The 24,103-nt window shown below is 37.8% G+C and overlaps 1 protein-coding gene across 1 annotated transcript; it reads right to left on the bottom strand.

The window, feature by feature from the left end:
* Positions 1-9,760: 9,760 nt before the first annotated feature.
* LOC145093636 (putative catabolite repression protein creC) lies at positions 9,761-12,906 on the bottom strand. Its single transcript, XM_079031836.1, has 11 exons — positions 12,555-12,906; positions 11,908-12,255; positions 11,735-11,843; positions 11,533-11,626; positions 11,323-11,410; positions 11,143-11,226; positions 10,929-11,025; positions 10,761-10,848; positions 10,560-10,665; positions 10,374-10,469; positions 9,761-10,290 (listed from the first exon to the last, which is right to left on the bottom strand). Exons 1-11 carry the CDS (start codon positions 12,753-12,755, stop codon positions 9,943-9,945), a joined length of 1,659 nt encoding a protein of 552 aa, XP_078887962.1. The 5' UTR covers positions 12,756-12,906; the 3' UTR covers positions 9,761-9,942.
* Positions 12,907-24,103: the final 11,197 nt, after the last annotated feature.

The raw sequence follows: 24,103 nt of genomic DNA on the forward strand, positions 1-24,103 counted from the left end.
AGAGTTTGAACCAAGATCCAAGTCTTCTCCTAAACACTGCAAGAACCATACCCAACTACTTTTGTTCTCTGTCTCAACAATGGCATAAGCAAGGGGGTAAATACCATTGTTAGAGTCCAACCCAACTGCTGTTAGAACCTGCCCAGGAAATGGTCCTTTCATATGCGCACCATCGAAACCCAAAAGATCCCTGAGGCCAGCCTTAAAACCTTTTTTCAGGGGACCTAAGCAAATGTAGATTCTTTTAAACCTCCTCGTTGGGTTTGATGGGTTTTGTTCACTGTAAACATCAATCTTGACAGTTGTGTCAAGATTGGTTGCTTGCAATTCAAGGACATAGTCCCTCAAGATCTCATATTGTTTCGTATAGTCACCCTCCACGATCTTAGTTGCAATAGCCTTGGCCCTGAATACTTTGTCAATAGAAACACCAACCTCGAAGTCCTTTTGAAGTTGTTCCTGCAAAGCTCGAAGAGGAATCCCTGGATTCGTGTCAATTTGGTCCATGATTCGCTTGGATATAAAAGTAGCAGTGCAAGCTCTAATCTTCCTACTTTGAAGGCAAGTATGGTTGTCATTTAATGTCCTTACAAACCAGGGAGATTCTGTGTTTGACCTAGAAGCATGAAGGAACCAACTACAGTTTACTTTTTCTGAATTTACCTCTTTGCCCTTGCTTTTATTTTTGGTATTAAGGCCCACCACCCCACTTGCATTGATGACAGGGACTACACCTCTACACAATGCCCGAAGTCTAAGCTTGTCATTCTTTTTATAATATAAATTCCTCCTAGTTTCTAGTGCGTGCATGTCAATTTTTTCTTTCAATTCTTTCTTTGATTTAAACTTTTGCCCAACATAAAAACTGGCCTTATGGATATTGCCAAGACTGCATCTTTTCTCCTTAGCCAGATTTTTAAGAACACATCTTCTTTTCCTTTCATCTTCTGACCCTTCATCTAAAGAATCCCATCTATCATTGTCAATGACTTCTATGTCCTCATGTTCATCATTTGTCCCAACCCCGTTATGAAACCCATCCATTTGAACACAACCATAATCCTTATCAAGATTGAGGTTAAAGTCAGTCATATCCACCTCCACTTCTGATACATTGTTTTCATCATCAACAAGTTCATCATATTGTTCTTCTGATTGTTGCCCAAGATCATCACTGTCAGCAGACTTTTCATGTTCAGACTGATGGTCTTCAACATTCTCATCTTCTGGTGGTTGATAATGTTCTCCATCAAAAGGATCAAAGTGATCATGAGAAAAGTTCTCATAATGAAAGTCATCATAATCAAAGTTATCATGGTCACCACCTTGATCTTGTACCACATCATCCATGTTAGCATGCTCAACCTCTTGATCTTGAACCACATCATCCATGTTAGCATGCTCAACCTCTTGATCTTGAACCACATCATCCATGTTAGCATGCTCACCAGCTTGATCTTGTACCATATCATCTAATTTAGGATTCTCACTACCTTGATCTTGTACAACATCATCCAATTTAGCATGATCACCACCTTGATCTTCTACTACATCATCCAATTCAACTAAACAAAGTTTTTTGGCACAAGAACTTTGACCAACTATTGAGTTCACCCTTACATTTCTTCTATACTGTGGTGAAACTTCTGTAGGGACTTTGTCAAAGAGTATCAAGGACATATACCCTGCCAACTGTGTTTGATCATCAGCTTCATCTATCATTGGGATTTTATGCTTTGCTGGTATTTGAGGTACATTTGCTTCTTTTGGAAGATCACCATCACAGAGCTCCTTAATAATAACTTTTTGCTTTCCTTTTGGAGACATAAAATAGGTCAGCATATCAGTTTGTCCATGTTCTGTATACACTTCAATGACCTTGTTATCTCCAATATACTGAGCCAAATTCAAGACATCATCATCATTCCCTAAAGCTCTGAGGCCAAAATCCAAGTCTTCATGAGGAATCCTAAAATGGTAATATATTACTGGGGGTACAAAGTAACCTAGCTCAACCATCATTGCGTCTAGTTCATGAACTGAGAACTCATCAATGTCTACTAAATCAATATATCTCACTTCACCTTTAACATATTTCGTGTTTGGAAGCTTCGTAAAATTTCCACCATGGTGTAACTTTATGCTGAACATTGTTGGTACACGCTCTACAAGATACAAAAAACATTAAGTAACAAATTATCAGATGTTTGCATTTTTGGCTCTATTCTTCAGATCATCAAGAAACCTAACAAAATTTCGTAAACAGAGGATAACTGAAACGAACCATATTCATTTGTGATGTCATACGTCTCGCCTTTTGGCCTAATCGCCCACATTACGAACACCATTTACAGTTGAAAAGCAAAAACAAGTAAACACCTTGGACCAAATCTTGATTAGGGTTTTTGCGTTAAAAACGAATGACGAATTAGATGGAAGTGGAAGAGATAACTAAATATTTTGTGATTTTGTGTGTAATACGGCGCTAAGACGGTAACAAGCGAGTTTATTTCTGGAATTGTAAAAATGGTCCCTCAAGTAAAATGACATTTATGCCCTCATGTGCAATGCACGTGAGGGGTTTAACAGCCACAAACAAACGGCTGTTAACCCCAAGGGCTTGTTCCACAAACAAACCTCTCCATAAGGACCAGAAATCCAATTTTTAAAAGGTTTGGACCATATCCACAAAAAATGACAAACCCCACGGACCATTTTTGCATTTTTGTCTTGTCAAATTTTTTTTTATTGTAATATATTATTATAATTAATTGTTTTTGTCACATAATATTTCCTTTTAAAATATCAACGTTTGTATATAAAGTAACAAATTTAGATGAGAGAATTCTATAACTCATTTCATATGGATGACATAAATCAGTTAATTTATATAAGATTTTTTTTTTCGAAAATGGTCAATGATAGGGATAGATTAGTTAATAGTTTTTTTGTTTGTAGTGTTGGTGGAAAACTGTTGTAAAACAAAAAAGCCATGCTTAGGGCGGAAGAATGTATATGCTTTAATGAATTAAAAGGATAATATATTTTTTATTTGTATATATTTAGTTATTGAGTTTTTTTATTTGTATTTATCTATTCAACTTGTTAAATTGTACATATTCAGTCCTTATGACCGACTATTACATGTTAGTCCTTAATTTTTTTTTTGTTGTAAAATAATTCATTTTTGTTTTTGTACTCATTCAGTACTTATTAATGATTTTTTTAGTTTTTTCTCATAACATCTTACGTGGAACAATCATTAATGAGATATTTTGGGCTTTTGATGTTTATGTCTATTGTGATCTCGACTACTTGGTTGTTTAGGTCATGTGTTTTGAACGTCATAATTTTTGTCATACGATCTCGGATTTTAACGATCTTTATATTCATGCGTTCATATTTTAGTCTACTACAACCTTCATTTAGATTACTCTCGTTAAAAAGTAGTATATTTTTTATTTACGATTTTTATATCCATACATTTTTTATGAATGCATGTATGAATGTTTTTTTTATAAAATCGTAAGTAAAAATATATATTAAATTTAAACGGGAATAATCTTAACGAAAGTTATAATAGACTCAAAAAACGAACACGTGAATATAAAGATCGTTAAAATCTGATATCGTATGAAGAAGATACGACGTTCAGAACACAAGACCTAAGCCAAACCACAAGACCTATGCAACCAAGCAGTCGAGGTCGCGATGGACATACTCATCAACAACCCCAAACACATCATCAATTATTTTCCTACGTACGATGTCGTGAGAAAAACCCTAAAAAAAGCATTCATAAGTACTGAATGAGTACCAAAACAAAAAAGGACTTATTTTGAAACAAAAAAAATATTAAGGACTAAATGAGTACAAAAATATTAAGGACTAAATGTGTACAAAATAAGAAATATAAGATAAGCCCCAACTAATCCTAAGTGTTTTTACTTAATTTGCTTTATTAGAGTCATTCCGTTATCTATTTAGCTTTAGGGGTATAATGGTCTTTTGGTATCATGGTTGTTATTGGCTGTTTTGTTATGTTAGGAGCATTATCTTTGTCCCTTGTTTATTTGAGGGACCACGCCTTTTGGAGTATCTTTCATTGGTCATGTCTAGTATATATTCTTTCAGGGGTTATTGTTTAGGTAGCTAAGAATTGATTTGTAAAGAACTTTGTTCTTATTTTGGAGAGTCCATTCCTCTCGAATGAATGGGAATTCTATCATAATTTTCTAGTATTATTGAGTGTTTTGTTGCTGTGAATCTATTAGAATGCCTGAAGTATACGATAGATTCAACAAGGATCTATCAAATGGTATAAGAGCTGTTGATGCTGGGGAAGAAATGATAGCAATAAGGATAATCCAAACAGATCTGCTAGAGATTGTGAAGCTAATGGATATGCATCATTAGAACCAGAAAAAGAAAGAAGAAGAGACAAAAGCTAAAATAGCTAAAATGAAAAAAATATTACTACTCAGAGGAAGGGATGGAGGTTGAGAAGGCTAAATGGAGACAAATTTATTACTCAACCTTGAAGGAGAAGGAGGAGAAGGAGAAAGTAGTCCATGAAGAGGAAGAAGAATCATTGGAAGTTACTGAGTTGGAATCGGATGATGAAGAAGAATCATTGGAAATTTCTGAGTTGGAAGCGGAACCTAGGAGGGAACCTCAACTTCCATCATCTCTGTTGTTGACTCCGCCAACACCATCGCCATCATTTCCACCACCACCACAATTGCCACTGTAACATCCCAAAATACGGGCCAAAAATTTTCATTTTTAATTTAAAAGATGGTAGCAAAATATCATATGATCATATCATTTAATAAAAATGTCTCGTGACTGTAAACAATAACGTAAAACATAATAATGTCAGAGTACAAATCCAAAAATATCTCATAGTGCGGAAAACGAAGAGCATGTGTGTGATGAGTCGCTACCGCGCCAGCTCCTTCCCCTTGACTGAAGAAGTACCTGAAACAACAACTGAAAACCATAAGCACGAAGCTTAGTGAGTTCCCCCACTATACCACATACCATATAACCACATAACATACATATATTTTCAGGCATATCTGGGTGCCCGACCTACCCCTTCGGTCCTCTCGACCGGATACTGACTAGCATATCTGGGTGTTGGTCTCCCCTTCGGTCCTCTCGACTGGACGTTGGGGACTATTTCACCCCTACTACTACCACATAAAACATATCACATAATCTATCTAGCATGGCTGGGCTTGACCGCCCCTTCGACCCTATCGACCGGTAATCTGGGGACTATCTCCCCTACTGTCACTAGCACATAGCATCATATCATACTAGCACATAAACATATCACAGGTAGTAGCAACCCTAGATGAATATCACAGAGACAATCATCTAACATACAACTCCTATTGGTGGGCCGACATTGTGGCCGTAGACCCACCGCTATTGGAATGTAACTCACCTCAAAGTAGCTGCTGATCTGAGTGGGAACTGACTGTTTTCTGCGGCTACTGCTCCGGAAATCCTCCGGCTATAATTCCCACAAAACACTTAGTCAAATATTGCTAACCGACCTCAGGGTAAAATGACCATTTACCCCTAACCAAGCCAAGAGTCAAAGTCAAAGTCAACTTCCAGTTGACCCGACTCGCCGAGTTGGTTCGCCAACTCGTCGAGTCCCTATCCATTCAATTGACCATAATCCCGTCTCTACTTGTCGAGTTAGGCATTGAATCGACGAGTTTTTCCTTCTAACTGATGTCCAAAAGTCCTTCATCCTACTCGCCGAGTTGTATGAACAACTCGTCGAGTTCATCTTCATCCGAAGAACACTCTATGCTGAGACTCGCCGAGTTGTATGAACAACTCGCCGAGTCTGTTCTTGAGGCAAGAAGATTGCCTTGGACTCGCCGAGTTCCTCCATGGGTGAGTCTGGCTTCCGACTCACTGAGTCATCCCCATGACTCACGACTCCACTCAGCAAACACGAAAAGGGGGAAAACTCGGGGACTCGCGAATCGACTCGCCGAGTCCGATGAACGACTCGCCGAGTCTTTCACATGCAATTACTATATACTCGATTTTGCTTGAATCCAGCTCATGCGATACATAGATCTGGGTTCTTAGGGCTTGATTAACACGTAAAGTTGGAAACTTTACGTGTAAATAAACACCAATGAAGGTTTTAGGGCTCAAAATGCACTAAAAGAGTAGATCTAGGGCTTTCATGCAATATGGCTCCATAAAGGCAGTAGATCAGAGCTCCTGGAGCTCAATCATGCCTAGATCTAAAGGTTAATCAACTTATCACAAACCGTAATTCATAATCAAGCTTGGAAATGGCTCAAGAAGGACTTTAATGGAGCTCTAAGGGACTCTTAGCATGAAAACAGAAGGAAACTGAGTTATACCTCAAGGAATCTCTGAAATAACACCAAGATGTCTAGCCTCCTTCTTCTCCTCTTGATCTACTCTCCTTTTTCTCTCAAAATCTTCAAGAAATCACACCAAAGCACTTCAATCTCACAAGGAATGAGGTTAGGACGATATAGGGAGCTCTGAGGGTGAAGGGGGCGAGCTTGGGGGCGCATATGATGGTTTAAATAGGGTGCAAACCCTTGAAATTAGGGTTTCATCAGACAGCGGGGACTCGCCGAGTCGCCAACTTAAACGTGTTCAATATCCCGGATCTACTCGGCGAGTCGGGCCTACAACTCGCCGAGTCCAAGGCTAAAAATGCAAAGTACTTAGATAAATTTGACATACCAGGAACCAGGTGCTACAACCACCTTCGTCGTCGCAGACTCACCCATGCTATCCCCGGACGTTGCTGATGACGCTACCATCTACACCACCTTCACCACCGATGTTTCCACCATCTCTAGGGTTCGAGAAGGGAAACGAGACTACAAATCTGTTTCTGGCAAGCATTAATCAGAGTCTTAGGAAGCTGGAGATGCCTTTGTTCGATCATCACAGACCTCCAGTGTCGCCGCCGCCCCACCCTCCACCACCGTCGCTGTCGTTTTCCCCACTACTGCTGCCACCACCGCCGTCGCCTCCAACACCACAACTGCCGTTTCCACCAACTATAGGGTCCAAGAATAGCAGCAGGGCAGCGATTTTGAATACAAGAGGCGTAAATTGGTATGATAGAAGGATGAAAATGCACTTGTTCGATAGCTACAAGCCGTCGCCACCGACGCCATCACCACCACTGTCGGGAATTAAATCAAAGGGGAAAGGAACGATGGATTCAATGCCTGACTAGGTGGGAAAGAACTGGTTGATGCGATGCGAACTTTCTCAAGACGGGATGTGATCGGAATACCCATAGCGTTACTGGAAGGTAACGGTTCCGTTAATATTAGGTCCTCACAAATATGGGCTTAAAAAAGATACTTGGGCCAAAACTATAGTGATGGGCTCACTTAATCGTAATCTGGAGCAAGTAAATGATCTGGCAGTGGAAATTAAAAAGAAACCACGCCCAACTCCAATAAGCCGTATAACCATAAAACAATCCAATTTTCTACCCCATCGAGTTTTCACGTAATATCAACCGATGCAACGAACCATGGGAAATCGGAAAAGATGGAGCAGAAACCAATTAACGAGACGACCACAAAAACCCCATAGTGCCCGGGTTCAGCTTCTTTCAAGCTCCCAAACATGCTTGCACCTGTGTGGCTATCAATGGCAGCAGTCCAAGCCATGAACTCACCTCATTGCTTAGCTTCTGATGCTGAAAAGAGAACATCGGTGGTTGTTTCACTGAAAGCTAATTATGATTCAAAAAAATCTCAAACATGTTGTGATCCTGGCGATAGTCAAAACGCCATCTGTAAAACATTTGGAGGAGTTGAGATACGACTTTACCAAAAGTTTGTTTCCTTAGAAGAAGACTACAAACTTGTAGATATCCATGTTAGCAATTACGTCACCGGATCAAAGATTTATGTTTTTACAAGGTTCACTTCTACATCAGCCAATCACCACATGACACATACTTATGCAAACATTGATGGTTACAAGAATAGGGGGTTAGTTGAAATCCTTGCTGGTTTATTTTATTGTTTATTTTCCTGGTTAGTTGAAATCTTTACTGGTCAACAAAGCCTAGAAAACCCAAACTGGTTCTAGGGCATTGTTGTTGATGCTGTAAGGTGGTATTCATGGCTATTAGAAGCGCATAATGTTCTGGAATGCTTAATACTTGGTAGGGATCAATTTCCCTTGATGGATTTTGGGAAATTCATTCAAACTCATAGAGAAACCGATGCTGACATCCTTGCAACATCTTTATCAATGGATGAAAAAGATGCAACTACATTTAGTGTAATGATAGTTGATGAAGAGGGGCGAATAATCGAAATGGTAGAACACCTAAAAGGAGAGCAAGTAAAAGGTATGTAACTTGATGCCCCCCTTTTAGGGATTGAGGAAGAGAGGGGTAAAGAAATGCTTGCGATTGCTAGTAAGGAAAAATATGATGTTAGCAAATATTTGATGTTGAAGTGGCTGCGAGATAAGTTTCTTGGAGCAAATGAAATTGACAGTGAAGTTATTCTTAATGAGCTTTGTCAGTTGTTACTGTTGCTTATCCTTGAAGTTTTTGATTGTTCAAGTGACTGCTTTACTGAAAGATTGGATGGTGAACTAGCAATTTTACATAGCAAGGGCGCTTGTATAACATTCTGGATCGTTATGAGAATGATTGGGAAATTGTGAAAAGAGGTTGGAATGCACAGGACCTTAGTGAAATCCCACATAAGTTTGAGAATGTTGTTAGGGAGGTGAAGACACCAAGGGAGGTTCCTATTTCTAATGACCAGTACTTATCCCCATTAGTGATTGTTAGTGAGAATAAGAAGGTTTTTGAAGTTGTTAAGACAATCTTGGATGCAGTGGAACAAGGAGATGTAGAGAATGCAGATCATGGCAATGCCAAGGACAAGATACAATGGTCTATTGGAAGAATTTGGGTGCTACACATCATTTTCACTCACCTTGAGGACAAGGTGAAAGTTTGGGCCGTTGGTATTGATAAGCCCCAACTAATCCTATAGTGTTTTTACTTAATTTGCTTTATTAGAGTCATTCTGTTATCTATTTAACTTTAGGGGTAGAATGGTCTTTTTGGTATTATGGTTGTTATTGGTTGTTTTGTTATGTTAGGAGCACTATCTTTGTCCCTTGTTTGTTTGAGGGACCACGCCTTTTGGAGTATCTTTCATTGGTCATGTCTAGTATATATATCCTTTCAGGGGGTTATTGTTTAGGTAGCTAAGAATTGATTTGTAGAGAACTTTGTTCTTCTTTTGGAGAGTCCATTCCTCTCGAATGAATGAGAATTCTATCATAATTTTCTGGTATTATTGAGTGTTTAGTTGCTGTGAATCTGTTAGAATGTCTGGGGTATACAATAAATTCAACAAGGATCTATCAATATATTACCCTATTAAGTTATTTTTTCCGGCTAACTTAGAGTAACCGGTCATAAATTATAACCGAATGTGTACAATTTAACAAGTTAAATTGATAAATATGGACAAAAAAAAAACTCAGTTACAAAATGTGTCCAAATCAAAAAATATATTACATTTTTAAGTCATTATCCCTCTAAAAAACAAATTATTACTTTTAAAGATGACATCGTGTTTTTTTGCTACTTTACCATCTTTGTTCCATATTCAAAAGAACATACAATTTATCCCAAAGTTTCAACCAAACACTCTTTAAAATAAAATAATAGTATAAAATAAAATAAAATAAACAATACTACATTATCATTATAATAGTTTTATGGTCCAAAAACGGCCAAAATCAATTCTACATTTCACAACACCCGCAAAATGAGGCCAAAACCAAAACATTACACAACAAATTACCCACCAACCTCAATTCCAAAACTATAATATCACATACAAATATGCCATCTTAGACAATTTATTTCAAACTTTTCACGGGTGTACAACTGTCCGAGCTGCTGACCTGGCAATCCGAACTTCCAGGTCGCATCCAGATCTTGACATGTCCATCCCGGCTGGCAGTGAAGATAGACTCCTGAGAGAATACAAGTCCAGAAAGCGGTTCCGAGTGGACTCGGTGAGCCACCAACGGAGCGAGTTTCGGAACATCCTTTGTGCTGGGAGCCGGTTGGAGGGTTCCCAACGGGACCACATTGTCCCAGTGAGATGACTGTGTCCGGCTGTACGTTGGTGACCCGCCAGGTGGACGCCTAAGTGGGACCACAAGCTCATCCATCACTAGGTCCCACAACAATAACTGCGTATCCTACACAAATTCAAATTATAGTCAGTAGTCAGGACAGAACAAGACAGGACAGAACAGACAGTGTTGTACTGTGTTTGACATACTTGGCCGACAGAACCAAATCTGTAAACCGCATTTTCGGATTCATCGTCTTCTGAAGTTGGAGGGGACCAATAAGAATCAAAAGCAACTCCACTAACCTGACATAAGAAATTAAAGATTTATTTATTTTTTATCTTGAAATGTTTTTTTTCTTTTTTTTAATTGAAATTACAAAATTACGAAATTACCCATGAGTTGTGACCTTCTCCCCATGCTACCACTTTCCGGTCTTCCATACTCCAAACCTGAACTAGATCATCTTCTCCACCAGTCAAAATGTATTTCCCATCCGCACTGATTAATTTAATTAAATTAAATCAAGATTTTTTTTTCACTTAATAAAAAATTATGTAAGGATGACTTTTGAAATTTTATCAAAATTTTATTACCTCCAGGCACAACATAGAAGGGCACCATAGTAACTTTTTCCACCGCATATCAGTCGTTCATTTAAAAAATCAAACACACGTAAATAACCTATATTAAAAAAAATGAAATCAAGATTAAAATATTAAATGACTGAATTAAATATTACGGGGGGCAGATTAGTAATTTACCATCTCTTCCAGCAGTTGCTAAATGTCTTCCATCAGCTGAAAATGAAATGGCATTGATAGGACCTTGGCATATATGCCATCTAGCAATAGGGTTACTCTGTTTGATGAGATATGTATATATTAATAAATGTCCAAAAACAAACACATAGTTATTTTATATATAAATATATAAGATATATTTTCATAATATAAAAAAAAAGTTAGTTATGTGTACCTTACTAGAACGTGCATGTGCAACAGAGAATTGAGTTTGATCCTTTATTACAGGAAATGTAGAGTCACCAGGACCATCTTTGCTCTAAATATATCAAAATAAAATCAGGGCATTGAATAAAACTTAATAAAAAAGTAAAAAACTTTAAAAAAAAACATTTATGTTGAAATTGAAGCTTGCCTTTTCATAAACATACAAGTTTCCATCAGCATGTGCAGCAACAAAAGCACCTTCACGTTCAGGTATCCATGAAATACTCGTGCATCGACTATTTAAAAAAAGATTTGATTGAATCTTGAGAAAATTACTTATAAATATGGTTTATAAGGTCAAAATAACCAAAAAGAAATTGTATTTCATTTGATATGAATCATATGATATGTTTTTTACCTGTTGTTAAGGGTTCCATCTTTGTTGTAATGATGAGCACCAACTAATTTCTTCCCAACATCTTGCAACTGAAGTCTTAAGGATACCGAGTACACTACAAAATATCAAGTGCTAAAAGTGAAAAAGTTGATTGCTTTAGTGTAAAAAATATCTAAAAAAGTATAAATCCATTTCAAATGGAGAATTTGGGGAAAGAAGTTACCATCTCCTGAGTTTAATCCAATCAGTAAATCATGCCCTTCTTTGGCTTTGGAATCAAATGCATGACATACAGGATTTGAATTACCAAAAGTGATTGATTTTATTGGGTCCTGAAAATGTTATTCTGGTTAAGTTTGATACTAATAAATGAATATGCATAAGAATCAAGATTACCTTTTCTTCTGAATTGAGCTCTGAAATGTATAGTGTGTCTCCTACATTGAATATCAAAAAAGTTCCTTTGCCATCTGGAGTATTTGAACCAGGTGTAGAGTTGTTGACACCATTAGTGAGTCCTCCTCCTACATGGCTACTCTTGCTTGTTCCACCGTTTGCTTTACTGCTTGTGCCATTTCCTCCAACAAATCCAAGCATTCGGCTGCCATTGCCACTGCTTCCTAAGAACTTTGATGTCACATATCGCACTCCACTGCTTGCAACGCTATAGCTTGAGTTAGGTTGCAAAGGAGGAGTGTTTGTTGCTGCCTGAACTGGTTGATCCTTGATGTGTGCTAAGGTTATCTGAACACTCACAAAATAAATATGTTTATCGCTGATCCGATTCATGTTCATGTCGATTTTGCATTAGAGAAGAGGTAGGATTGAGATTAGAAATCAAATTATAGGTTTCATGAAGAATATACGCTCCCTCCGATCCTTGAGGTAAGCTAGGGTTTGTGTTATTATTCTCAATTATCAAACACTTATACCTAATTTCAATTTCAACATCAGCTTATATGAATGAGCTTAACAGACAAGTAATAGTCTGTATCATCTGAACTGAGACAAGTTACAAGTGCGTTTGAAAGAGAACTGATTACCTGCGTGATGGACTTGGCGAGGGCGTAGGGAAGGAGAGAAGAAGGATGGGTTTTGTCTTGATGAAGCTTGTATCGGCCTTCGGGAGTTTTGAAGAAGTTTTTGAGACCGAGAGATTGGGCGGCGGTGTTAGAAGAAGAAGAAGCAGAAGGTTGAGAGGCGGTGTTGGTGGTGGTGGCTGCGGCGGTGGTGGTATTGATCATGGCGACGTTGATTGATAGTGATCGGAAGGAGAAGGTTCATGGCAATCGGAAATCGTGTTCGCCCATTGGTGAAGGTTGGACTTTGGAGTTGCAGTTCAATCTGCTGCCATGGCCGATGCGAGCGCACCCCTCTTGCCCATCTGTTTTTCTTATTAATTAATTTGGGGAATGCTAAAAAATATCAACTTTATTTTTAAAAAGCTTTTTGTTACATAGTTATATTTTTATTTCATTTTATTCAATATTATATATTTAAACTGCTTTTTGTTATCAACGTGTTATGTTTTACAATTTTATAAAATTAGGTTAATGTTACAATTATGAAATTCATCTAGGGTAAGTCTTTAAAAGTTTAGTTTTTTTAAGGAAAATTAACACATTAGCTCAACGATATATTTCGACTTTGCTTTTTCAGTCCCTTAACTTATTTTCGTGTTTTATAAGAGAATAAAGTTGTTAGTAACATGTCCATTTAATCCATGTAACCTAAATCAGCCGGTGGAAACTGCCACATATACATATGCAACCAAATAATGACATGGATAGCTAATTTCCAGTTTTGACTTCATAAAGATATTTGACCAAAGAGCCAATGATAATGATCAAAAACCATCTTGAAACTTTGCATTTTGAGGCAAGACAAGAACTCTCGTCCAAACAAGTCCTTCGATGCTATTAGTCTCATCGTCATCTGCTTCCTTCCCCCACTCCGGGGATTGCAAGGTGGTCGGCGATGTAGGGTGGAATACAACAACCAAGGAGTTCCGATAAAAGTCACATTGTCATCGAAATCCGATGTATTAATGAAAAGAAAAAAAATTCACCGGAACAGAAGAATAAGTCTCACTGAGATAGAAAACATAATAAACATAAAAGAAGCTCTATATATGGTTGTGTGAAGTCTACCAGATTCTCCCGTCGTCGCCTGCTTCATTGACCCGTTAGTAATCGAGGTCGATTAGAGGATGTTCTTCTAACATCCAATCGTAAGTGTAGGCCATGGGTAATACATTCGCCGTCGTCGGAGGACACTCATATCGATGTTCAACCGCATGTTGCTCGGCCCGTGACGGATTTTGAAGGCTGAAGAAGTTTGTTATCGAACTACCCCCATTTCGCTGACCCAACGTGGTCCATGAGGCTATAAAACAAGGCTTCTCGATACTTGAGTTTTTGCGATAGGTTTGGGTGGAATGTAAAGCTTGCATGTTCGTAATAAGTCTAAGAGGGTTGAAAAACAATATGGGTTCCGATCAATGAAGTGTTCTCCGACGGGATTGATTTGAAGGTCCCAGTTTTCATCAAACATGGATCCGATGTAAGATTCCCGACCGACGAAGGCTAGGGTTGTGATAGTGGTATCTAAGATGCTTAAATTTCTAAGAAATTGGGATGTGGGTATTATAAGAGTGTTGATTTTTTCAAAGGTATCGATTGAAATTGTTCAGATAGATATAAGACGATTTTATCCAGGGGTGTTAACGTGGATGATGACATATCACATCTCGTTTAAAATCAAAAGATTATCTTATGTGGTCCCACAAAAGTATACAATATACAAATGGATAACCGGGTTACCTCTTCATTTTGTCCAAAATGACCAAATTGGACCGATAAAAAGCATTTTGTTTCCTTAAAATGTACGAAAAAAAAAACTTTAAGGACTTAACGAGCAAAGTCGTAATACATAATAGCACCGTTGCATCATTTTCCCTTTTCCAAACTCAAAGACTATTCAAAACGGGGGTTCTAACTTCTAAGCTCTTATGTTGTGGCCAAATCATTTTTGTATTTTTGTTAAGACTATTTATGTAACTTTATTTTACAAAGGGATAATTTCTAAAACTTTGTTACAAACAGACTAACTTTTTATCATATATGTACCATTTCTGTAATTTCGTCTATTTCCTATGGAGGAATAATTTCTATAATTTTGTATTAGAGTGATAATCGTTTTTGTAATTTTACTATTAATATAGACCAAAAAAAAGAATTCTCACATAAGGACCAGTTTGTCATTTTGTGTATTTGAAAATTACTAGGACCAAAACTATAATCCAATAATTTCAATAAAAAAAAAAAGAAACAAGATTTGACCTAGAAAATAATAACCAACATTTAATAAATGTTATATTAAAAAGACATCATCTTTATATTCTAATATTAACAATTAATTTGGATGCTTATTTGTTGCATAGATGTCAATATGGTGGTCCATGTAACCGAGTCTAAAATTTTTTGATCCATTAAAGTCGAAATTGAATATTGCATACCGTAGGAAGCCTGTGAGATATTTCATTCATTTATATCGAATCAGACAAAGCATCATGAGAAAGTTGGATAATTTGTGATTTTGTGCCTTTAATTGTGCATAGTCATGATAATTTTGTGTCTTGTTCTACTTAACATGTTTTCTTCCAAATTGGTATGGTTGTCTTATTAAAATAATCATGTTTAGTGCTTAAAAAGTTAAAATTAATTCTATCACTCGTGTGGATACCAAGTTATAATAAGTATTCTACAAGCTTGCAAGTAAATTTAGAGACTAGTTTATATGATATGGTCTTTCGGTCACGATCTTGTAATATATAAACAATCACATAAAATTCCGATTTTGACAACTTTAGATGAATGGATACTTCTCGATAGATTTACCATGCCTTAATATTATATATATATATATATATATATATATATATATATATATATATATATATATATATATATATATCCCAGTATATTTAGTTAACATGATATAATTTGTTGTGGAAAGATGACAAAATTGTTGGGATTTGATTGATTCGTAAATACTTTAAAGAATCAATAAGATAATGAAAAATACAATTTAATTTTTTATTTACCTCAACAGTTGAATCTAATTAAATAGACAATGATAACCATTAAAACAACCATACGATGTTTGAGGTTCTTTCATTGCTATGCAGGGATCCATTGATGCAGAGGACGATAATTACAGTTGATTATCACTATCAGTATTCAAACGAGCATATATGAAATGTTGATAGACGCCAACTTGATCAAAATAGTTTTTCTCTTCTTGTTTGCTTGTAGCTGACTACCACTAAGGTTATGAGAGGGGGTGCACGTCGTTTCCAATGGAGGAAGAGGAAGAGGATAGAGGATCAAAGTTTCACTTAATGATATGGGTGTAAACGAATTGAACATTCAACGAACCGTTCGTGATTCGTTTGACGGTAAGTTCGTTTATTTAATAAACGAACGAACATGAGCAAGATTGTTCGTTCATTTAGTTAAACAAACAAACATGAAAATTGGTGTTGTTCTTTCATTTATGTTTGTGAGCGTTTGTTCATTTATGTTTGTTTGTTTATGTTCGTTTATATTCATTTATTTACGTTTGTTTAGATGTGTGTGTGAGTAACAAATATGGTATTTTCAGTTGCAACAAAACACCATCAATGCAAGTTATATGATCAATAAAATCGGTCCAAAGCAATAAGTAATCAACCAATAACGATACTAGAATTTTTAGCGTGGAAACCTCTCGAGAAAAGGAGAGTAAAACCACATGACTACTAGAGTCGCTTCAAATGCACTGTCACCAATATTTGAGCAATACAAATTTATAGCACCCGAGTCGCCAGGTATGAAGTTTATGACTTTGTCTATTTTCAATTCAAGTTAAGGTAGTGGAAGGATGGTGAGTACACTTGGCATACATTATGTACGTATGGCGTACTCATTGCATGCGCGTCATCGGGGGATCCTCAACGTACGATGGGCGTAATCAAGTCAGGGGAAAAACCTAATTTTTAGGTTTTGCACCCTATTTAAAGTCCTTAAGTCCCCCATAATCTTCACCCTCTCAACCTCTGTAACACCCGGTTTAGAAGGTGCTCGGTTGCGACTTTCGGAGGCCAAGGGTTTAAGCATAATATGTCGATTCGGCCTTTTATGGGTCTCGGGTCTTATTCGGAAGGTTGTAGGGCTCGGACATTGAGCTGGGAGCGTAGGGTTTCTCATCACCTTTTCGTGGATATGAAGTTCGTAGGAAACAGACTTAGAATGAAGAAGTCATAGTACTTTGAAGATATTGGCATTTTTGGTCCTTAGTAGAGAAAAGTGGCTAGGAGATCCCATGCATGCAAGGTGGCCAACACAAGAGCACACCCAAGGTAAGTTGGGGTACACCCAGCGTGGAGGGGATAAGTGGTCGCGGGTGTTGGAGACGTACGCCCAGCATACGAGAAGTACGCCCAACGTACGCTCAAAGTCCCTAAACCCTAATTTTTAGGGTGTGCCACTATATAAAGAACATTATACCCTCAAGGGCCAGCCTCCTTCTCACCCTTAGACAGTTTTCACGAAACCCTAATCTTCTTTGAGTGTTCTTGGAGCTTGGAAGGCTTTGTGAGAGCATTTTGGTGTTTTGGATCCACCATTCAAGGAAGCAAAGGTCAAGGCAAGGTGTTGGTGCAAAAGAGAAGTTTCAGATCTGGGATTTCTGCTTGACTTCAGACCTTTTCAAGGTATAAAGTCATGAGATTGATGATTAATCTCTTAGATCTCTCTTAGGATGAGTTTATGGACTCTTTTGGTCCTACGATTGGATCTTTATGAATCAAGCACGTTTCTAAGTCCAGGGTTGCCACCCTTAGTATCATATGAGTCCCATAAGCAATAAAGTTTCAATCTTTAGGGCTCATTTGTGGCCATGCATGAGATCTAGCCCTTTTCATGGAGGTTTGTTGTCACATTTCAAGTTTGAGCTCATTTGGTGGATTGCAAGCCACCAAGTAATCAACTTTATGGATTAAGATGTCGAAGAGGACTTGGATATATTATTGTAGCTGCTGGAATGGGGTATTAAGCACTTAATGGAAAAGTAGCTTAACAGAGGAGTACATTGGGCGTACATGCAGGTACGCACATCGTACACCACCTTCAGCCAATACGCTTAGTGTACAAGGGAGTACGCCCCACGTACTCATCAGTTATGGGCTTGGAGTGTTTTGGGCCTCAGGTTGGGCCAGGAAGTGGACTTTGGGACTTGGGGCCTTAGTGGACCATCAGAAGTCAGATGTTTTGGGCCAGGAATATGTTTGGGCTTAAGGTAAGGCCCATTAGAGGGATTGGGCCCAATTTCGAAAATTTGGCCATTAGTGGGCCACTAGTAGGCTTGGAAAGCCTACCTAGTGTTGGGCTTTTGTTTTGGGATTGAGCCTTAGTTTGGATCATACTGGGCCAGGGGTAGAATGGCCATTTTACCCCCATGCATGGATTAAGGAATATGGTATTGGGGCCCACTTGCTAATTGGGTATATTGATAGCTCAGGAAGGGGACAAAGTAGCAACTAAAGATTTCTTTAAGGATGCTTCTACATTCAAGGTGAGTTTTCTCACCTTACCAATGGGTCTAAGGCACCAAGGCCGGCCCCTTTTGTGATAGTCGGTATATTTGCTGTGTAGAGGTGTGTGGCATATTCATGCATTGATACGTGGTAGAGATAGCTTTTACAGCTAATGGTAGAGGTAGCCTTGGTGGCTAATGGTAGAGATAGCCTTTACGACTAATGGTAGAGATAGCCTTTATGGCTAATGGTAGAGATAGCCTTTATGGCTAAAGGTAGAGATAGCCTTTGTGGCTAATGGTAGAGATAGCTTTTGTGGCTAATTGATATGTGATATGTGGTGGAGGTAGCTTTTATAGCTAATTGATATGTATTATGTGGTAGAGGTAGCTTTTATAGCTAATTGATATGTATTATGTGGTAGAGGTAGCTTTTATAGCTAATTGATATGTGTTATGCGGTAGAGGTAGCTTTTATAGCTAATATGATATGTGGATTGTCTGGGGTATGCTCTGGGGAACTCACTAAGCATTAGCTTACAGGTTGTGGATTTGTTTCAGGTACTTCAGGTTCCAAGGGCAAGGGCGAGGCGTGATGGCACGACGTGCACTCTCTCTCAGGCGCTTTCACGGGACACTCTAATGTTTGGAATAAAAGTTGTATTTGACTTATGTTTTGAAAGCAATTATAACTGGATTTCTTAATGTATGGAAATATGTTTGATGATTCGAAAATGAAAAATTTCTGTGAAAAATTGGGTCGTTACTGTTGGATATAGTGTCTAAGTCCATAACTATATTTGGTATGTACTTGACCCGACCCGGCATGGTCCATTTGGATTGCACTTCACCCTAACAATTTATGGATAATCTTTTGAGAATAGTATAAGTTATGATTTATTAATATATTATAAGTTCTAATATATTAATATAAGATCATATTATTTAATTAGTATTGATCTATAATTAATCTAGGATTAATTTAGAGATCAAAAGTATTACTAAATAAATATGGGCTGCTATATTTACATAGTGTGGGCTAATGCTCATTTGGAATGGGCTAGGCTTGCATGGAAAGTCCATGGATACTCCACGGAGCTTTAACCCATGGATCTCATGGAAATGAAGAGACATGGGTATTAGGGTTTACATGGATGTAACCCTAATCCACCACACTATATAAAGGAGGCTTTGGTTCTTGAAATCACATGAGTTGAGGTGAGTAAAGCAAGAGGGCCGATTTCAAGATAGTTGTGACTATTCTCTCAAAGTTCCAAGTTTGTGGTGATTTGTGATTTCCATTTGAGGCATCCACACTATTGGTGCTAGGCTCTAAAACTCCAAGCAATCAACTACAACTACAAGGTAAGTAATTCTACTAGCTTTATTTGATTCAAGTTCCCCATACCATGCTAGATAGGATAAGAACCCTAGAAAATAATTATTTGCATGTATCTTAGTCAAACATAGATCCAAGGTTTATTAGGGTTGCATGTACACTTAGGAAGTGTTAGAATGCTCAAAATTCATCAATTACAACCTCCATTGTCCTTCTAGTGCAAATATCGAACCTTAGCTTGCTTGAGTGCATCTTTAAGCTTACCTTGGTTATTTTGGTGATCTTTGTTGGTATTGAAGAATGAAGGAAGGTTGGGAAAAAGCAAAGGAGAAGAAGGAGCTTGTAGATCCAGAAGTTTGGCACCATTTCTAGCCCATTAAAGATATAAAGTTTGAACCTTGATCATTTCAAGCTTAGATCTAGGTTTAGGTTAGAAAATGGTATCTTTTGGTCCCATAGTTGGATTCTTAGAGTATGAGAAAATTTAGTTCATATGAGGTGTCCTTTTGGACTCTTGGAAGTGTTTTGAGTCATAAAATCGGATCTTGATGGTTAAGTCTCAACCATGCAAGTGTTAGTAACCATCCAAGTTTGTTTATGGACTTAATTCATGATTTGAACCCCATCCTTGCTTGCAAAAGCATAAATTTTGTAACTTTATGGCTTAAGACGTTATTAGGGACTTGGATCTAAGTTTTGGATGTTAGGACTTAATGTGTTAAGTCATGGTAGTGTGTTTTGGTTGGCAGACTAGTACGCCAAGCGTACTACAAAGTACAATGTGTGTACTAGGTTAGCATCCCGACTCCAGATCAACACCAGCGTACGTTGGGCGTACAAGCCAAGTACATCGTGCGTATGCGGTATGTGGGCTCAAATGATTTGTGGGCTCGTGTTTATGTTGGGCCTTGGACTTGTTTAGGTTGGGCCTCAAGCCTAACAGTTGTAACAAGACATTTTTGGACCTAAGACCATTCTAGGCGTTCTTAGTCCATATTAGACCTTAGAGGCCCTATAGTGGGCATGGATGCCTTTTTGGGTTTTTTTTTTGGATTTGGACCTTGGAGGAAAGGAGGCCCAGTTAAGCAAAGGTAAATGTAACACCGTAAATTTTCAAACAAAAAATTTCATTTAAAAAACCAATTATCTCATTTCAAAATCACAAAATTCCACAAACAACAAGTTATCAAAACACATGTCCCAAAACTGTTTATAACACAAATCTAGGATCCTCCAAAAACATATCTCCAACTCGGGTGTGCGTACTGTAACGCCTTGTCATTAATAGCAATGTAATAGTCTAGGTTAACCTTTGTAACACGTTTTGAAATAATAGAAGTGTATTATTTGAGTATTATGTGTTTTGTGCTTAACTGTGTGACTTAATTGAATTAAGTATGAAAATAAGCTTCAAAATGAAATGTTAGAAAATCCCGATATCTATGAAGGATGTGGTAGTGGTCGTGACGAGGTTTTCGAATATATAAAGAATGCCGAAATCCAAGTTATAACAAAGAAGTTATGACCTGTCGAAGTTTCGTGACAGAACCGACACGACGCCGAATGACGTAAAATACAAATCTAAGATAGAGCGATATCTAGCCTTAGTAATCTAAACGAAAGTCGTAGAGTTCATTAAACCGAGAGCGTGCATCAAAAGAATGCCCAAATCTGACTTCGTATGAGGAAGTTATGATTTTTCGAAGTTTCGGCTTAGTAGTAGACAGCCCGAATACTTGATTCGAGATCGAGCGGTTTTTAGCCGAAACAATCTAAACGAGAATCAAAGATCTCATCAATGGTAGTGCAATGGTAAAAAGACAGACGAAAACAGACGTTGGATGAAGAAGTTATGAATTTATAACGGAGTTTTCCTGTCCCGGCCTACTAAAAATAATATATTTATAATATATTAAAAATAAAGTCAAAGTTAGCCAACAGAGTCTAAACGAGAGTTGTAGAGCATAATCTCACCTACGCGTGGATATAAAGAACGTCAAAAACGGAGCTTGTATGCAAAAGTTATGAATTTCTGAAGTTCGGGGCGTGAGCCCCAAGGCTGAGTCAGTTCACGAGGTGAGCATTAGTGACTCACGAGGTGAACAGATGATGGACGTCTTCCAGGGCAAGTGGCCATGACAAATGCAATGACGTATCGAGCTCACGAGGTGAGAATTAAAAACTCACGAGGTGAGAATTAAAAACTCACGAGGTGAGTTTAGCAAATTCACCCTATAAATAGAATTCAAGGGTCAGCCGATTTAGGTTGCTCATCTCTTACTCTCCCACTCCCGATACTCTCTCTAAGCCTTATTTTAACCCCCCGAAGCCCCGGTATCATTCCCGAGACCCGAAGCGAGTCCCGAAGCCCGAAGATCCCGAGAAGAAAAGAGTTCCCGAGCCGAATCTCTGCCCGCGAGAAGTCCAGTTTTTGTGAAGATCTTCCAGATCTATCGAATAATACTACTTCTACAAGTCGTAGTGCTGTCCGATCATCTTCTGATCAAGTGAGTGTGTAGTTACTTTCTTCTAACGCATAATTACGAAGTATTTTATACGAAATACGTGTTATGTGTATATTTTGTTGTTATATGTGTGAATATATATTCACTTTCTTCTATCTCATAGATATGATTTATTCTCTATGAAATACGTGTTATGTGTGCGTGTCTCATCTATTGTTTGGAATATGTATTGAATGAGAATGCTATACAGGTTTTAAAGTATGTATAAAAATATATATTTTTATCTACTAATATGTTGGGTAGAACATAGGTAGATAGTTGATGTGTGATAAACAGATGAGAGGCCTCGATGTTGTTGTTGTTGATCTAGTTATTCAGCGGAGTATGGATAACGACCACAGACTCTTTCTAGACAGTCCTGTGGAACGCTAGCAGGTTCATAACCTGTAGGTGTTGTGAACGATGTGTTCACCGGTGTACTCTATCCCCCTCATGGTTGCCTTTAGGATATCTATTGTTGAGGAAACCCCTTAGCAGTAATGTCCGTCCCGATGAAAATCCTAGATTAGGTCTCTTGAGATAGATGTTGTTTTAGGGACATAAAGTGAGGATAACGGGAATGGGTAATCGGGTTATTGTTGGTTGGTGAAATTAAATATAATTATTTGTTGTGGGTTGAAAACCCTATATGCTCACCAGGCTCCCAAGCCTGACCCACTTAGTTTTATTTGTATTACAGGAAGTGGCACAAGGGCATAAGATGGATGAATCATCAAGTTCTTTTGTTTATGAGCCTGTATATGTATATAACTGTTGTATGGCTTGTAATATGTCGTTTATGCTTTTTGATCTGTATCGGAACATGACATCCCGAATATTGTTATATAATGAAAATGTATCTCTTGATGAAATGCTTTGATAAACTTTATTTTATCATATTTTGTTTTGGGAACAAATTCCGCAACTCTTTTAAATCAATTGATTTACTCTGAAATTATTTTAAAAGCACAAATGAAACCGGTCTTTTATGGCCGTGATTTTGGGGATGTCACACGTACAATCAAGTTAGTGCCTTCCCGTGATCCTGAGAGGTACCTGAAACACATAACACATAACACGGTAAGCATGAAGCTTAGCGAGTTCCCCAAAATACCACGCACATCACATTAGCCACTCGAGGCTAACTCAAAACGACCCTCCGTTCAATGTGTCTCAGTGGAGACCCTTCGGTCCCACAACTCGGGTGGACCCTCCGGTCCTAACTCAATAAGCTCATAATAATGATACTCAACATAAATCACAAAGACATAATGTATAATATCACAATACACAAGTAAGCACATAAGAGCCCTCGGTCACACAAAGATACCACTTATGGTAAGTATAGTGAGAAGACTCACCTCGTAATCAAGTAAGTGATAATCTCGTACACGAATCTCGAACTAGCCTCCGCCTAACACATAAGATAATAATCTCTAATCAACACTTAAATCATAACTTGAAATAAACTAGGTTAATCTCTCTCTCTCAAACTCATGGAATGGGTAAAAGACCATTTTACCCCTCCACGGTCCCCATACTCCATGCCTTGACCAAACCCTAAAGTCAACAAAAGTCAACACTCGAGTCAACTGCCCATGTTGACTCAACTCGCCGAGTGCACTTAAGTGACTCGACGAGTTAGAGAGCTAACTCGCCGAGTAGGCGCTGTAAGGTGAAACCCTAAATATTCCGGGTTGAGGCCTATTTAAGAGAACTTATGTCCTCATTTAGAATTAATTTAGTGATAAAAAAGGAACTAATTAAATATGGATTCTTATATATATATATATATATATATATATATATATATATATATATATAAGAGTCCATATATAATTAGTTCCTTTTTTGATCACTAAATTAATTCTTGATCAATACTAATTAAATAATATGATTTCATATTAATATATTATAACTTAGAATATATTAATAAACCATAGACATACTATTCTCAAAAAACTATCCATACAAATTGTTCCGGTGAAGTGTAACCCAAATGGACTATGCTACTCTCGGGTAGAGTACATACCAATAATAGTTATGGGCTTAGACATCTAATCCAACAGGTGTGCGGTGTTCTGGACAGTTGGCAGACAGGTTGGGACCAGGGAGGTCCTCGGGTGTTCTCCAGGAAAGCAACCATGTGGCAGCAAGAGGAGTAGGAGCGACT

The sequence above is a fragment of the Lactuca serriola genome, chromosome 1 (genome assembly GCF_051521515.1).
Source record: "Lactuca serriola cultivar US96UC23 chromosome 1, Lser_US96UC23_V15, whole genome shotgun sequence".
Taxonomy (NCBI): domain Eukaryota; kingdom Viridiplantae; phylum Streptophyta; class Magnoliopsida; order Asterales; family Asteraceae; genus Lactuca; species Lactuca serriola.

What these genes read in the sequence shown, in the direction of transcription:
- LOC145093636 (XM_079031836.1), bottom strand. Translation starts at nt 12,755, where the DNA reads ATGATCAATACCACCACCGCCGCAGCCACCACCACCAACACCGCCTCT. An exon ending in TCGCCAAGTCCATCACGCAG is followed by an intron (nt 12,256 to 12,554) that starts GTAATCAGTTCT and finishes GTGAGTGTTCAG; the next exon opens with ATAACCTTAGCACACATCAA. An exon ending in ACTTGTATGTTTATGAAAAG is followed by an intron (nt 11,227 to 11,322) that starts GCAAGCTTCAAT and finishes TGATATATTTAG; the next exon opens with AGCAAAGATGGTCCTGGTGA.